Consider the following 17,159-nt stretch of genomic DNA (forward strand, 5'->3'; position numbering starts at 1 on the left):
AGTAATATTCATAAAAAAATGAAATGGAAATAATTATTACATGTATATTTTTGTATCTGTCCGCGGACCTCCTGCAGCACCTCCATGCCATTTTGAGATCACTGCCCTAGGAGTCCCCAGGATCAAGATTGAAAAACAATGGAGGAGTATGTGGAGTTTGGTGGACAACCTTAAGTAAGCCGCACCTTAGTATTAGGCCTATTTACTCAATAGCACCATGGTATTAGGCCAACAGTAATTTACTCAACACCACCCCAGTATTACCGCACCTTCTCCTAGGATTTTATCAGTTGCCATAGGGAGAAATGCTACTAAACCAGGTTAGCGACTTTGTTTAGCGAGGAGTGTGTAGAGGGACCCACCTGCTGCTCTACAGCTGTCCTTGACACTCACTCTCTCTCTCTCTCTCTCTCTCTCTCTCTCTCTCTCTCCTAGTGTTCTGACAGTGACTGTCAGAAACAGATGATTAGTTGGTTGGTGGGTCTGAGGTGAGGGGCGTGTGTTTGTGTGTGTATGCAGAGTAGAGATCTCTAACCTGCTGCTATTAACACCACCTAACGAACATAATCTGGAGCATAGGTTATCCTCTTACGTTTGTTGGCTGGGGTGTTGGTTGCGGAGCACAGGAAAGGGGAGTGGGAGTAAAAGAGAGAGCGGAAGAGAAGGAGAGGGAAAGGCAAAGGCAGGCACTGCTGCACTTTCTTTCCTAATGCGCTCTCTCTCTCTCTACAATGTTCTCTCTCTGCCGCTCAGCGGGAATAGAAAGCAAAACATATGCTTAAACATAGTTTCGTTTCTCCCCCATCTGTCTCTATCTATCTATCTATCTGTCTGTCTGTCTGTCTGTCTGTCTGTCTGTCTGTCTGTCTGTCTGTCTGTCTGTCTGTCTGTCTGTCTGTCTGTCTGTCTGTCTGTCTGTCTGTCTGTCTATCTATCTATCTATCTATCTATCTATCTATCTATCTATCTATCTATCTATCTATCTATCTATCTATCTATCTATCTATCTATCTATCTCTCTCTCTCTATTTCCTCTCCCGCTCTCTCTTTCTCTCTGTTGTGGACGTGCCTCTAGCCAGAGGAGCAGTAGTACTAAGTGCCTCCTGTGCACTTGTGTATGAGTAGCTGATGTCAACCTCACTGACAATAACAGACCTGAAACACTAGTGACCGTCTCATAGACAAACTGTTCCTCTCCTATCATCTCATTTTGTCATGAACACTTTGAATACAGGAGCTAGGTTATCAGGCTGCTGGACTGTTACAGGCTGCAGGTAAGTGCACCCTCACATTTATTTCTAGATGTAATTATTTGTATTCTTCTCTTTTTCCTTCTTCATCTTTCTATATAGTATAACCCCCTGTCTCTCTCTCTCTCTTTCTCTCTCTCTCTCTCTGTCGCTCTCTCTTGCTGTCTCGCTCTCTTTTAGACTGAGCTCCATGTGAGCTGTGTCATTCATTTTATTTGGTTTATTTAGCCAGGATAGTCCACTCAGTAACACTTGCAAATGTTTTCCAGGTAGTCTTGTGCATGCCTGTGTGTTTTCACTCCTCCATAGCAGTGACTAGTGAGCTGCGCTACTTCCCTGTCTGTCGGTCCTTCTCTTTTAAAAAGCCGGGCTGACAGCACAGGACCAACCACTCTCTCCTATAGCTAGTGCGCTGTAAAACAAAACAAAATTAAGTAACTGGTTCCACAGCCTTTTTTAGTAAAATGTTTAGTTGGCCCAAACTTAGCACCTTCTTGAGAAAACTTGGGCAACAATTCAGTCAACATAAAATGATGTGTTTGCTCAACTTATCTTATATGTTCATTCAACTATTATTTGGGCATATAACTAAAAAAGGCTGTGTAACTGGTTACACACAGTGCTCTTAACATACATATTTGACATACATAGTTTGTGTTCATTTATACAGCCATTATTATTCAATATGTCCTCACCTGGGATTTGAACTGACAACCTTTTGGTTCACGGCATTTCGATCTTCTTGCTACGCCACCATGTCTGTGTGAATTATCAGTTAATCTGACTATTCCCTCATCATTGATGCAATTCTTGGGTTTTCTGTATTTTCTCATGTTGGTGGGGCATATAACTCTGTTTTAATGTTATTCGTTAATCACTATGGTAAATACATTACATACATTGTGCTCAACACTTATACTGAATGTCAGTGTGTAGCAGAAGTCAGTCTGTAGCAGTGACTGTGTATTTATTAGTCTAAAGCTGGTGACATGTTGCATCGCCTTCACCTGTGACCCATCATTTTGTTTGCTGTTTACTATTATTATCAGCACCAGAGGGGCTTGGCTAGCTCCTTCGCCTGGACTACTAAACTGCTCTCATGATTTGCCCTTATTTGCTGTAGACTTTCATGTTTGCACCTTTCTGTGGAAAGATAATAAAGTATTATCTTGTGATATCGCAACTTTGTAGTGTGAGATAGGGATGTGTGTGTCTGTGTAACCATGAGGTGAAGGCATGGTTCACAGCTAGCCAGCCAACCAGCCCAGGCACAGCCAGTCAACTAGGCTAATATTGTATAACTGATAACACCAGATCAATTATACTGCTATGTACTGAATGATCTCTGTGTCCTATTCTAGCTTCTTATAAAGAATGGGGAAGCACATGCAGAAAACAAATGCTAAAATGTTTTTCTTTTGCAAACATTTAGTAGCCAATGTTCCAGCACAGGCTGCACTGCCTTTCTTCTCTCTCCGTCTCCAAGCTGCCCCAAGCGGAATGGGTCAGATGAGATAACACTGAGCTCAGATACCTTTGCTCCCCTCCCCCTGATGTTTGCCTGTCACCTTTGACCCCTTGGTTGTTCCACCTGAAGGTATTTAGGCCATAAAGCCATAGGGTGGAGTCTCACAGCCTGAGTGGAGCCACACAGGCAGTGAAAGTCGAAAACAGAACAACAAACCAAACCACTAGCTGGCTGTTAATTCACAAATACACAGTATCTACCCAGGTAGGAACACCTACTACACACCTACCTTGGACTGTCTCTTTCTCCTACCACAGGAATGGGTTCCGGGTTACAATCCTCTAGGGGTGTAGATTTCTCGCTTAATACAGTAGGTGTTGGGCACCTTTATCTACGTAATTAGAGAGAGAGAAACATTTAGTGGAGCTACAAGGCAGACAGCTAGAAGTGGCTCTAGTAGACAAATGGTTTAGGAATGTGATAGGTTTGTTGTCCAGGGTTGCATGGAGACTAACCTGCAAGACACCGAAACTGCCCCTTGACATAATGGCTTTGTAAAAGGCTTGTTATGAATGTGATAGGTTGGGTTGGTTGCTCTGGATTTACTGGTGGTGACTTAAATTAGATCAGAGATCGAAACTGAGTGGCTTAGGCTTAGCTCCCTACTGAGTTAAATCAAATGAGTGTGAGAGACTGACTCTATCAAATCAAATACCATTTTATTTGTTATTTGCACCGAATACAACAGGTGTAGACTTGACCATGAAATGCTTACTTACTAGCCCTTTCCCAACAATGATTAGTTAAAAAGTAAGAAAAAATAGATAAATATAACAAGGAAATAGTAACACTAACAATAACAACGAGGCAAGGAGTACCTGTACTGAGTAAATGGGTAATTTAGGTAATTGAGGTAATATGTACAGTGCATTCTGGAAAGTATTCAGAGCCCTTGACGTATTTCACATTTTGTTATGTTACAGCCTTATTCTGAAATGGATTAAATTGTTTTTTATTCCTCATCAATCTACACACAATACCCCATAATGACAAACAAAAAATGGTTTATAGAAATTTGTGCACATTTATAAAAATAAAAAACATAACTGAAATATGACATTTACCTAAGTATTCAGACCCTTTACTAGGTACTTTGTTGAAGCACCTTTGGCAGCGATTACAGCCTTGAGTCTTCTTGGGTATGACGCTACAAGCTTGGCACACCTGTATGTGCGGAGTTTCTCCCATTCTTCTCTGCAGATCCTCTCAAGCTCTGTCAGGTTGGATGAGGAGTGTCGCTGCACAGCTATTTTCAGGTCTCTCCAGAAATGTTTGATCGGGTTCAAGTCCGGGCTCTGGCTGGGCCACTCAAGGATATTCAGAGACTTGTCCCGAAGCCACTCCTGTGTTGTCTTGGCTGTGTGCTTAGGGTCGTTGTCCTGTTGAAAGGTGAACCTTCGCCCCAGTCTGAGGTCCTGAGCGCTCTGGACCAGGTTTTCGTCAAGGATCTCTCTGTACTTTGCTCCGTTCATCTTTCCCTCGATCCTGACTAGTCTCCCAGTCCCTGCCGTTGAAAAACATCCCCACAGCATGATTCTGCCACCACCATGCTTCACCATAGGGATGGTGCCAGGTTTCCTCCAGACGTGACGCTTGGCATTCAGGCCAAAGAGTTCAATCTTGGTTTCATCAGACCAGAGAATCTTGTTTCTCATGGTCAGAGTCCTTTAGGTGCCATTTGGCAAACTCCAAGCGGGTTTTCATGTGCCTTTTACTGAGGAGTGGTTTCCGTCTGGCCACTCTACCATAAAGGCCTGATTGGTGGAGTGCTGCAGAGATGGTTCTCCCATCTCCACAGAGGAACTTTGGAGCTCTGTCAGAGTGATCATCGGGTTCTTGGTGCCTTTCCAAATCATGTTCAATCAATTGAATTTGTAGAAGTTGTAGAAACATCTCAAGGATAATCAATAGAGGATGCACCTGAGCTCAATTTCGAGTCTCATAGCAAAGGGTCTTAATACTTAGGTAAATAAGGTATTTCTAAAAACCTGTTTTCACTTTGTCATTATGTGGTATTGTGTGTAGATTGATGAGGATTTTATTTTATTTAATCCATTTTAGAATAAGGCTGTAACGTAACAAAATGTGGATTAAGGTAAGGGGTCTGAATACTTTCCGAATGCAATGTACATGTAGATAGGGTTAAAAGTGACTAAGCAATCAGGATAGATGATAAATGTGGTTCCCAAGATGGCGTAGCAGTGCGGTCGCGGTTTTATTAATTGTCCTTGTGTAAATATCCCGTTTCTTGTTTTTTTGTCTATTTTGTATATATTTCTCAATTTTTACTTTTCATTCTTTAACTAAATATACTTTCCTGCAACCCGCCTCACCCAACGTGGAAAGGATTCTATTATTTCTTTATAACTTTCATCAAGGACCTTAAGCTGAAACTAGTGTAGCTGCAACTGAATGGCTACTTGCTATTAGTCACCGTTAGCGTCTTCACCATTGTCCGTGGCCTACACTATCCACCAGCCAGCTCTAGCTCTAGCCTGGACAATTCGTCGGCCAGTCTGCACAGCGTGCTATCGACCCAGAGCTTATTGGACTTTCTGCCGGAATCACTGGACCCTAGCGCCGGATCATCGCAACCAGCTAGCTAGCTGCAACCTGTTGTTGGCTAATTACCATTGCCCTATAGCAAGCACCAGTTAGCCTTGAGCTAGCCTCAGGCCCATCTCCCGGCTATCTACCTCTCTGTCAACCGGACGGGACCTCCTAGTGTTGACACTGAGCCCCGCCGATCCAACACGACTGGTTTGCCAACGAAATCGTCTGATGTGGTTTCAACAGGCTTCCCGTTGCGACGACCACGAAGATCCATCTGCCAGCCCCGGCCCGCTAGCACACGCAAACTACAACTGTGCTCCCTGCTAGCTGTGCTGAAGCACCAATTTGAACTGCTCTCGGACTCACATATTGCTGTTCACTGGACCTTATGATCACTCAGCTGCACAGCTGATGCCTGCTGGACTGTTCCTTTACACGGTACCCTGTCCTGTTTATTCTGTTTAGCCTCAGCCCAAACGTTATCGCTATTACCAGTTGTTGTCTTAGCTCTCTCTAATAACACCTGTGATTGCTTTATGCCTCTCTCCCATGTCAATTATGCCTTGCGTATTGCTGTTTGGATTAGTTCTTATTATACAATTTCACTGTAGAACCCCTAGTCCCTCTCAAACTGCCTCAAATAGTTCCTTTGTTCCACCCCCCATACACACCGAGACCGGCTCAATCGGTGCCTCCAGTGATGCTATCTCTTTCATTGTTACCCAACGCTTAGGGTTACCTGAACTGTACTCATATCCTTCCATATCCTTTTCTGTACATAATGCCCTGAATCTTTTCTACAATGCCCGGAGAACTGCCCCCTTTATTCTATGTACCCAACGCACTAGAAGACCAGTTCTTAAAGCCTTTAGTCGTATCCTTATTCTAGTCCTCCTCTGTTCCTCTGGTGATGTAGAGGCTAACCCAGGCCATGCAGCCCCCAGTATCACTCCTACTCCCCAGGAGCTATCATTTGTTGACTTCTGTAACCGTAAAAGTCTTGGTTTTCTGCACGTAAATATCAGAAGCCTCCTTCCTAAGTTTGAGTTATTCACTGCGTTAGCACACTCCGCCAACCCTGATGTTCTAGCAGTGTCTGAATCCTGGCTTAGGAAGGCCACCAAAAATTCTGAAATTTCCATCCCCAACTATAACATTTTCCGTCTAGATAGAACTGCCAAAGGGGGTGGAGTTGCAATCTACTGTAGAGAGAGCCTGCAGAGCTCTATCATACTATCCAGGTCTGTGCCCAAACAGTTTGAGCTTCTACTTCTAAAAATCCACCTTTCCAGAAATAAATCTCTCACTGTTGCCGCTTGCTACAGACCCCCCTCAGCCCCCAGCTGTGCCCTGGACACCATATGTGAATTGATTGCCCCCCATCTATCCTCAGAGTTCGTACTGCTTGGTGACCTAAATTGGGATATGCTTAACACCCCGGCCATCCTACAATCTAAACTAGATGCCCTCAATCTCACACAAATTATCAACGAACCTACCAGGTACAACCCTAAATCCGTAAACATGGGTACCCTCATAGATATCATCCTGACTAACTTACCCTCTAAATACACCTCCGCTGTCTTCAACCAGGATCTCAGCGATCACTGCCTTATTGCCTGCGTCCGTAACGGGTCCGCGGTCAAACGACCACCCCTCATCACTGTCAAACGCTCCCAAAAACACTTCAGCGAGCAGGCATTCCTAATTGACCTGGCCCAGGTATCCTGGATGGATATAGATCTCATTCCGTCAGTAGAGGATGCCTGGTTGTTCTTTAAAAGTAATTTCCTCTCAATCTTAAATAAACATGCCCCATTCAAAAAATACAGAACTAAGAACAGATATAGCCCCTGGTTCTCCTCAGACTGTGGCGTACTGCATTAGCATCAAATAGCCCCCGCGATATGCAACTTTTCAGGGAAGTTAGGAACCAATATACACAAGCAGTTAGGAAAGCAAAGGCTAACTTTTTAAAACAGAAATTTGCATCCTGTAGCACTAACTCCAAAAAGTTTTGGGACACTGTAAAGTCCATGGAAAATAAGAGCACTTCCTCCCAGCTGCCCACTGCACTGAGGCTAGGAAACACTATCACCACCGATAAATCTACAATAATCGAGAATTTCAACAAGCATTTTGCTACGGCTGGCCATGCTTTCCACCTGGCTACCACTACCCCGGCCACCAGCTCTGCACCCTCCGCTGCAACTTGCCCATGCCCCCCCCGCTTCTCCTTCACACAAATCCAGACAGCTATATACATTTTATGGACCCAGTATATTTTACATTAGTTATCTTGTTGTTTTGAGTCCCACCCTTCAGCTCCACTCAACCCCTCCCATCTATCTCTTAACACCATCCAGTTTTGATTTCTATTTGCCATATATTTTTCAACTGTGCTGTGATGTTTCACAAAAGTTCTGAAGCTTTCTGTTCTCATAGTTTCTACAGATTGTAAATTAAAGATACATTTTTTGCTAAAAGTATTATTATATGATTGAGCCAGTCCTGAACCTGCGACCAAAAACAAGCTACATATGGACAGTACCAAAACAAATGATCTAGTGATTCTGTCCCTTCGCAGCAAAATCTGCAGATCTGGGATGGTTGTATCCCCCATATACTGTATATGACATTCTATTGTTTGCAAGAATTTTGTATAATAATTTCAATTGGAAAATTCTAAATTTGGAATCTGGCGTCGTTTTGTGTATCAGCTCATGAACCATGTGCCATGGAATCGGTATATTGAAAATCTCTTCCCTAATATTTTGCAATCTATATGGCACAGCTGTCAATCTTTTGGCCCTTAAATGAATGCAGGGCCGACAGACAAGTTCCTTACTTTTTCCCCCTTCCACTTGCCTCATCCATTTCTGCGGTAATGCTTCAATTAGTTGGTTGTAATTTTGGGTAGAGCAGACATTTCCATATTTTTTTGTTAGCTGCATGTGTAACATAACTCCACCAGTCCTATGTATGATATCATTTACAAAGATTATATATATATATATATATATATACAGTGGGGAGAACAAGTATTTGATACACTGCCGATTTTGCAGGTTTTCCTACTTACAAAGCATGTAGAGGTCTGTAATTTTTATCATAGGTACACATCAACTGTGAGAGACGGAATCTAAAACAATAATCCAGAAAATCACATTGTATGATTTTTAAGTAATTAATTTGCATTTTATTGCATGACATAAGTATTTGATACATCAGAAAAGCAGAACTTAATATTTGGTACAGAAACCTTAGTTTGCAATTACAGAGATCATACGTTTCCTGTAGGTCTTGAACAGGTTTGCACACACTGCAGCAGGGATTTTGGCCCACTCCTCCATACAGACCTTCTCCAGATCCTTCAGGTTTCGGGGCTGTCGCTGGGCAATACAGACTTTCAGCTCCCTCCAAAGATTTTCTATTGGGTTCAGGTCTGGAGACTGGCTAGGCCACTCCAGGACCTTGAGATGCTTCTTACGGAGCCACTCCTTAGTTGCCCTGGCTGTGTGTTTCGGGTCGTTGTCATGCTGGAAGACCCAGCCACGACCAATCTTCAATGCTCTTACTGAGGGAAGGAGGTTGTTGGCCAAGATCTCGCGATACATGGCCCCATCCATTCTCCCCTCAATACGGTGCAGCCGTCCTGTCCCCATCGCAGAAAAACATCCCCAAAGAATGATGTTTCCACCTCCATGCTTCATGGTTGGGATGGTGTTCTTGGGGTTGTACTCATCCTTCTTCTTCCTCCAAACACGGCGAGTGGAGTTTAGACCAAAAAGCTCTCTTTTTGTCTCATCAGACCACATGACCTTCTCCCATTCCTCCTCTGGATCATCCAGATGGTCATTGGCAAACTTCAGACGGGCCTGGACATGCGCTGGCATGAGCAGGGGACCTTGCGTGCGCTGCAGGATTTTAATCCATGACGGCGTAGTGTGTTACTAATGGTTTTCTTTGAGACTGTGGTCCCAGCTCTCTTCAGGTCATTGACCAGGTCCTGCCGTGTAGTTCTGGGCTGATCCCTCACCTTCCTCATGATCATTGATGCCCCACGAGGTGAGATCTTGCATGGAGCCCCAGACCGAGGGTGATTTACCGTCATCTTAAACTTCTTCCATTTTCTAATAATTGTGCCAACAGTTGTTGCCTTCTCACCAAGCTGCTTGCCTATTGTCCTGTAGCCCATCCCAGCCTCGTGCAGGTTTACAATTTTATCCCTGATGTCCTTACACAGCTCTCTGGTCTTGGCCATTGTGGAGAGGTTGGAGTCTGTTTGATTGAGTGTGTGGACAGGTGTCTTTTATACAGGTAACAAGTTCAAACAGGTGCAGTTAATACAGGTAATGAGTGGAGAACAGGAGGGCTTCTTAAAGAAAAACTAACAGGTCTGTGAGAGACGGAATTCTTACTGGTTGGTAGGTGATCAAATACTTATGTCATGCAATAAAATGCAAATTAATTACTTAAAAATCATACAATGTGATTTTCTGGATTTTTGTTTTAGATTCCGTCTCTCACAGTTGAAGTGTACCTATGATAAAAATTACAGACCTCTACATGCTTTGTAAGTAGGAAAACCTGCAAAATCGGCAGTGTATCAAATACTTGTTCTCCCCACTGTATATATATATATATATATATATATATATATATATATATATATATATATATATATAACATAACTTTTATAATAATTACCTAATAATAATTATACATATACATATATACAGTGGCTTGCGAAAGTATTCACCCCCCTTGGCATTTTACCTATTTTGTTGCCTTACAACCTGGAATTAAAATGGATTTTTGGGGGGTTTGTATCATTTGATTTACACAACATGCCTACCACTTTGAAGATGCAAAATAAGACAAAAAAACTGAAGACTTGGGCGTGCATAACTAATCACCCCCCCCCCCCCCCCCAGCAATTACAGCTGCAAGTCTCTTGGGGTATGTCTCTATAAGCTTGGCACATCTAGCCACTGGGATTTTTGCCCATTCTTCAAGGCAAAACTGCTCCAGCTCCTTCAAGTTGGATGGGTTCTGCTGGTGTACAGCAATCTTTAAGTCATACCACAGATTCTCAATTGGATTGACTGGGCTTTGACTAGGCCATTCCAAGACATTTAAATGTTTCCTCTTAAACCACTCGAGTGTTGCTTTAGCAGAATGCTTAGGGTCATTGTCCTGCTGGAAGGTGAACCTCCGTCCCAGTCTCAAATCTCTGGAAGACTGAAACAGGTTTCCCTCAAGAATTTCCCTGTATTTAGCACCATCCATCATTCCTTCAATTCTGACCAGTTTCCCAGTCCCTGCGATGAAAAACATCCCCACAGCATGATGCTGCCACCACCATGCTTCACTGTGGTGATGGTGTTCTCGGGGTGATGAGAGGTGTTGGCTTTGATAGCGTTTTCCTTGATGGCCAAAAAGCTCAATTTTAGTCTCATCTGACCAGAGTACCTTCTTCCATATGTTTGGGGAGTCTCCCACATGCCTTTTGGTGAACACCAAACGTGTTAGCTTATTTATTTTTTTAAGCAATGGCTTTTTTTTCTGTGTAGTGTACAGCTTAAAGTGGTCCTATGGACAGATACTCCAATCTCCGCTGTGGAGCTTTGCAGCTCCTTCAGGGTTATCTTTGGTCTCTTTGTTGCCTCTGATTAATGCCCTCCTTGCCTGGTCCGTGAGTTTTGGTGGGTGGCCCTCTCTTGGCAGATTTGTTGTGGTACCATATTCTATAAATTTTTTAATAATGGATTTAATGGTGCTCTGTGGGATGTTCAAAGTTTCTGATATTCTTTTATAACCCAACCCTGATCTGTACTTCTCCACAACTTTGTCCCTGACCTGTTTGATAAGCTCCTTGGTCTTCATGGTGCCGCTTCCTTGGTGGTGCCCCTTGCTTAGTGGTGTTGCAGACTCTGGGGCCTTTCAGAACAGGTGTATATATACTGAGATCATGTGACAGATCATGTGACACTTAGATTGCACACAGGTGGACTTTATTTAACTAATTATGTGACTTCTGAAGGTAATTGGTTGCACCAGATCTTATTTAGGGGCTTCATAGCACTGCGCCTCCCGAGTGGCTCCCGAGTGGCGCAGTGGCTGTGCCACTAGAGGTCCTGGTTCGAATCCTGGCTCTGTCGTAGCCGACCGGGAGACCCACGAGGCGGTGCACAATTGGCCCAGCGTCGTCCAGGGTAGGGGAGGGAATGGCCGGCAGGGATATAGCTCAGTTGGTAGAGCATGTCTTTGCAACGACAGGGTTGTGGGTTCGATTCCCATGGGGGGCCAGTGTGATATATATATATTTTTTTTAAATAACGTATGCACTCACTAACTGTAAGTCGCTCTGGATAAGAGCGTCTGCTAAATGACTAAAATGTAAATGTAAATGTACATAGCCACGCATCCAATTTTTTTGAAACAAGTTACAGGTAAATTACAGGTTGTAATGCAACAATATAGGAAAAACTCCTCCAAGGGGGATGGATACTTTTGCAAGGCACTGTATATATATATATATATAATTATTTTATATATTTTTTTAATCAATTAGTATGTTTGAGTTTAATATTTGCTGTATTATTTGTTCTGTCTTTTCTGGTGCATTAAACTGAATTTGCAATTTGGAGATTATTTCATTTTCAAATAACCGAAAGTGAGAGGTTGTAATCTGAATAAAAGGAAAAACTCCATTCTTGAACATTGGGGTGAGACATTCTTACTAATCTGCTAGAGAACAAGTTCAGATTTAAGTATAACTTTTGGATGACTGAAGCTTTTAATGAGAGTTCTAATGCTTTAATATTTAATAATTTCTACCCTCCAAATTCATATTCATTATATAAATAGGCCCATTTAATTTTGAATTATGGCCTTGCCATTCCAAATAACATGGAATATTTTTTGCACATAATTTAAAGACAAGTTACTAGGTGTAGGCAAAGCCATAAGCAAATAGGTAAACTGGGATATGACTAAAGAGTTAATCAGGGTGATATTTCCATAAATAGACAGGTATTTTACTTTCCATGGTAGTAAGATCTTACAGTGAGGGAATTAAGTATTTGATCCCCTGCTGATTTTGTACGTTTGCCCACTGACAAAGACATGATCCATCTATAAAGGTTTATTTGAACAGTGAGAGACAGAATAACAACAAAAAAATCCAGAAAAACGCATGTCAAAAATGTTATAAATTGATTTGCATTTTAATGAGGGAAATAAGTATTTGACCCCTCTGCAAAACATGACTTAGTACTTGGTGGCAAAACCCTTGTTGGCAATCACAGAGGTCAGACGTTTCTTGTAGTTGGCCACCAGGTTTACACACATCTCAGGAGGGATTTTGTCCCACTCCACTTTGCAGATCTTCTCCAAGTCATTAAGGTTTCGAGGCTGACGTTTGGCAACTCGAACCTTCAGCTCCCTCCACAGATTTTCTATGGGATTAAGGTCTGGAGACTGGCTAGGCCACTCCAGGACCTTAATGTGCTTCTTCTTGAGCCACTCCTTTGTTGCCTTGGCCGTGTGTTTTGGGTCATTGTCATGCTGGAATACCCATCCACGACCCATTTTCAATGCCCTGGCTGAGGGAAGGAAGTTCTCACCCAAGATTTGACGGTACATGGCCCCGGCCATCGTCCCTTTGATGCGGTGAAGTTGTCCTGTCCCCTTAGCAGAAAAACACCCCCAAAGCATAATATTTCCACCTCCATGTTTGAGGGTGGGGATGGTGTTCTTGGGGTCATAGGCAGCATTCCTCCTCCTCCAAACATGGCGAGTTGAGTTGATGCCAAAGAGCTCGATTTTGGTCTCATCTGACCACACACTTTCACCCAGTTCTCCTCTGAATCATTCAGATGTTCATTGGCAAACTTCAGACGGGCCTGTATACAGTGGGGAAAAAAGTATTTAGTCAGCCACCAATTGTGCAAGTTCTCCCACTTAAAAAGATGAGAGAGGCCTGTAATTTTCATCATAGGTACACGTCAACTATGACAGACAAAATGAGATTTTTTTTCTCCAGAAAATCACATTGTAGGATTTTTAATGAATTTATTTGCAAATTATGGTGGAAAATAAGTATTTGGTCAATAACAAAAGTTACTCAATACTTTGTTATATACCCTTTGTTGGCAATGACACAGGTCAAACGTTTTCTGTAAGTCTTCACAAGGTTTTCACACACTGTTGCTGGTATTTTGGCCCATTCCTCCTTGCAGATCTCCCCTAGAGCAGTGATGTTTTGGGGCTGTCGCTGGGCAACATGGACTTTCAACTCCCTCTAAAGATTTTCTATGGGGTTGAGATCTGGAGACTGGCTAGGCCACTCCAGGACCTTGAAATGCTTCTTACGAAGCCACTCCTTCGTTGCCCGGGCGGTGTGTTTGGGATCATTGTCATGCTGAAAGACCCAGCCACGTTTCATCTTCAATGCCCTTGCTGATGGAAGGAGGTTTTCACTCAAAATCTCACGATACATGGCCCCATTCATTCTTTCCTTTACACGGATCAGTCGTCCTGGTCCCTTTGCAGAAAAACAGCCCCAAAGCATTATGTTTCCACCCCCATGCTTCACAGTAGGTATGGTGTTCTTTGGATGCAACTCAGCATTCTTTGTCCTCCAAACACGACGAGTTGAGTTTTTACCAAAACGTTTTTTGGTTTCATCTGACCATATGACATTCTCCCAATCCTCTTCTGGATCATCCAAATGCACTCTAGCAAACTTCAGACGGGCCTGGACATGTACTGGCTTAAGCAGGGGGACACGTCTGGCACTGCAGGATTTGAGTCCGGCGTAGTGTGTTACTGATGGTAGGCTTTGATACTTTGGTCCCAGCTCACTGCAGGTCATTCACTAGGTCCCCCCGTGTGGTTCTGGGAGTTTTGCTCACCGTTCTTGTGATCATTTTGACCCCACGGGGTGAGATCTTGCGTGGAGCCCCAGATCGAGGGAGATTATCAGTGGTCTTGTATGTCTTCCATTTCCTAATAATTGCTCCCACAGTTGATTTCTTCAAACCAAGCTGCTTACCTATTGCAGATTCAGTCTTCTCAGCCTGGTGCAGGTCTACAATTTTGTTTCTGGTGTCCTTTGACAGCTCTTTGGTCTTGGCCATAGTGGAGTTTGGAGTGTGACTGTTTGAGGTTGTGGACAGGTGTCTTTTATACTGATAACAAGTTCAAACAGGTGCCATTAATACAGGTAACGAGTGGAGGACAGAGGAGCCTCTTAAAGAAGAAGTTACAGGTCTGTGAGAGCCAGAAATCTTGCTTGTTTGTAGGTGACCAAATACTTATTTTCCACCATAATTTGCAAATAAATTCATTAAAAATCCTACAATGTGATTTTCTGGATTTTTTCTCCTCATTTTGTCTGTCATAGTTGACGTGTACCTATGATGAAAATTACAGGCCTCTCTCATCTTTTTAAGAGGGAGAACTTGCACAATTGGTGGCTGACTAAATACTTTATTTCCCCACTGTATGTGCTTTCTTGAGCAGGGGGACCTTGCGGGCGCTGCAGAATTCCCAGCTGCTTTGAGATCATTGACAAGATCCTCCCATGTAGTTCTGGGCTGATTCTTCACCGTTCTCATGTTCATTGCAAATCCACAAGGTGAGATCTTGCATGGAGCCCCAGGCTGAGGGAGATTGACAGTTATTTTGTGTTTCTTCCATTTGCGAATAATCGCACCAACTGTTGTCACCTTCTCACCAAGCTGCTTGGCGATGGTCTTGTAGCCCATTCCAGCCTTGTGTAGGTCTACAATCTTGTCCCTGACATCCTTGGAGAGCTCTTTGGTCTTGGCCATGGTGGAGAGTTTGGAATATGATTGATTGATTGCTTCTGTGGACAGGTGTCTTTTATACAGGTAACAAGCTGAGATTAGGAGCACTCCCTTTAAGAGTGTGCTCTTAATCTCAGCTCGTTACCTGTATAAAAGACACCTGGGAGTCAGAAATCTTTCTGATTGAGAGGGGGTCAAATACTTATGTCACGGTTTCGGCCGAGGCTGCCTCTCTTCCTTGCTCGGGCAGGCTTCGGCGTTCGTCGTCTCCGGAATACTAGCTGCCACCGTTGCATGTTTCTATGTTCGTTTGATTTTGTCTGATTGTTGTTACACCTGTTATCGTTTAGTGTAATTTGTGTCCTATAAGTTCTTGTTGTGTTTGTCTAGTGTTGTGTGTGATTGTTTTTCACTGTCGTGCGTTTAGCTATTGTATATACAGTTTGCTCGGTTGAGCTGCTCTCCATTTTTGTGTATTGGAGTATTTTGTCGCGCTTTATTTCGCCTGCGTGCGGAGTTTCTCGCCTCAGGGCATTTGTTTTCGTGCTGTGTTTTGTTTGCAAACAACTAAAGTCTTTTGGACTTACTTTGTGCGGCCTGCGCCTGATTCCACCACCACACCCACCTACAGCTACACTGACAACTTATTTCCCTCATTAAAATGCAAATCAATTTATAACATTTTTGACATGCGTTTTTCTGGATTTTTTTGTTGTTATTCTGTCTCTCACTGTTCAAATAAACCTACCATTAAAATTATAGACTGATAATTTCTTTGTCAGTGGGCAAATGTACAAAATCAGCAGGGGATCAAATACCTTTTTCCCACACTGTATTTATTTTTGCTAACTTTCTATTAAAAGTTATTGTTGTGAGATTATTTATTTATTTCGGGATATGAATACCGAGTATGTCCACATCACCGTCAGACCATTTCATTGGTAAACTACATGGTAATGTAAAAGTTGTATTTTTTTTGTGATCCAATACGTAATATAGTACACTTATCATAATTTGGTTATAATCCAGAGGTTAGAAAAAGTATCTAGATCCTCTGTGAGGCTGTGGAGGGATCAAAATTGTGGATTTAAAAGAAAACATAAATCATCGGCGTACAATGACACCTTTGTTATTAAGCCCTGCATGTCTAGCCCCTTGATAGTATTGTTGGATCTGATTTTAATAGCTAACATTTCAAATGGCCATAATAAATAGATATGCCGATAGTGGACAACCTTGTTTTTCTCTTTTTGACAGTTTATTACTTAATATTTTACCTAGGGTTACTATACATATCTTTAACCCATTGTACAAGAGATTCTGGCTTCCAGTTGAAGCTCGCATCTACTACAAAACCATGATGCTTGCCTACGGAGCTGTGAGGGGAACGGCAACCCCTTACCTTCAGGCTCTGATCAGACCATACACCCAAACGAGGACACTACGTTCATCCATCCCTGGCCCGCTAGCCCCCCTACCTCTACGGAAGCACAGTTCCCGCTCACCCAGTCAAAGCTATTCGCTGCTCTGGCACCCCAATGGTGGAACAGCTTTTCATAGTGTTCTATTGTTTCCAGTACTTGTCTTAAATGATCTCCAATGTATCGTCCATGTAAAAAACTTGTCTGATTAGGATGAATAATATCCGACAATACCTTTTTAATTCTATGCGCTATGCATTTTGCCAGAATTTTGGCATCACAACACTGAAGTGTAAGGGGCCTCCAATTTTTTTATGTACTGGATCTTTATATTTACCACTTGGGTCCTGTTTCAGTAGTAATGAAATCAGACCTTTTTGAGTATCTGATAATCTACAATTTTTATAGGAGTGGTTAAAACATGTTAATATCAAAAAAGGTGTGGTATACCTCAACTGGTATGCCATCCATTCCTGAAGTTTTCCCGGACTTAAAGGCTTTAATTGCATCAATAAGTTCCTACTCTGTAATTTGGCCTTCACATCTGTACCGCTGTTAATTTTACATTATTAATGTTACACTTGATCTT

At 42.7% G+C, this 17,159-nt stretch overlaps 1 protein-coding gene across 6 annotated transcripts in view; it reads left to right on the forward strand.

The window, feature by feature from the left end:
- The window catches only part of LOC311148077 (uridine-cytidine kinase-like 1), a gene marked incomplete at its 5' end in the record, with an annotated part of 49,951 nt that overhangs the window by 7,141 nt on the left and 25,651 nt on the right, over positions 1-17,159 (forward strand). For 2 of the 6 annotated variants that reach the window (XM_084184978.1, XM_084184973.1), the window contains one exon: positions 78-174. The exons of 2 other annotated variants lie outside the window; for them this stretch is intronic. In XM_084184978.1, the coding sequence (XP_084041104.1) occupies positions 149-174 (26 nt within the window). Of the gene's footprint in view, positions 1-77; positions 175-664; positions 1,275-17,159 lie in introns of those variants that run through there. 2 more of the 6 variants (XM_084184977.1, XM_084184976.1) reach the window with 2 other exon arrangements.

Source organism: Coregonus lavaretus, assembly GCF_964263955.1.
Source record: "Coregonus lavaretus genome assembly, chromosome: 20".
Lineage (NCBI taxonomy): Eukaryota > Metazoa > Chordata > Actinopteri > Salmoniformes > Salmonidae > Coregonus > Coregonus lavaretus.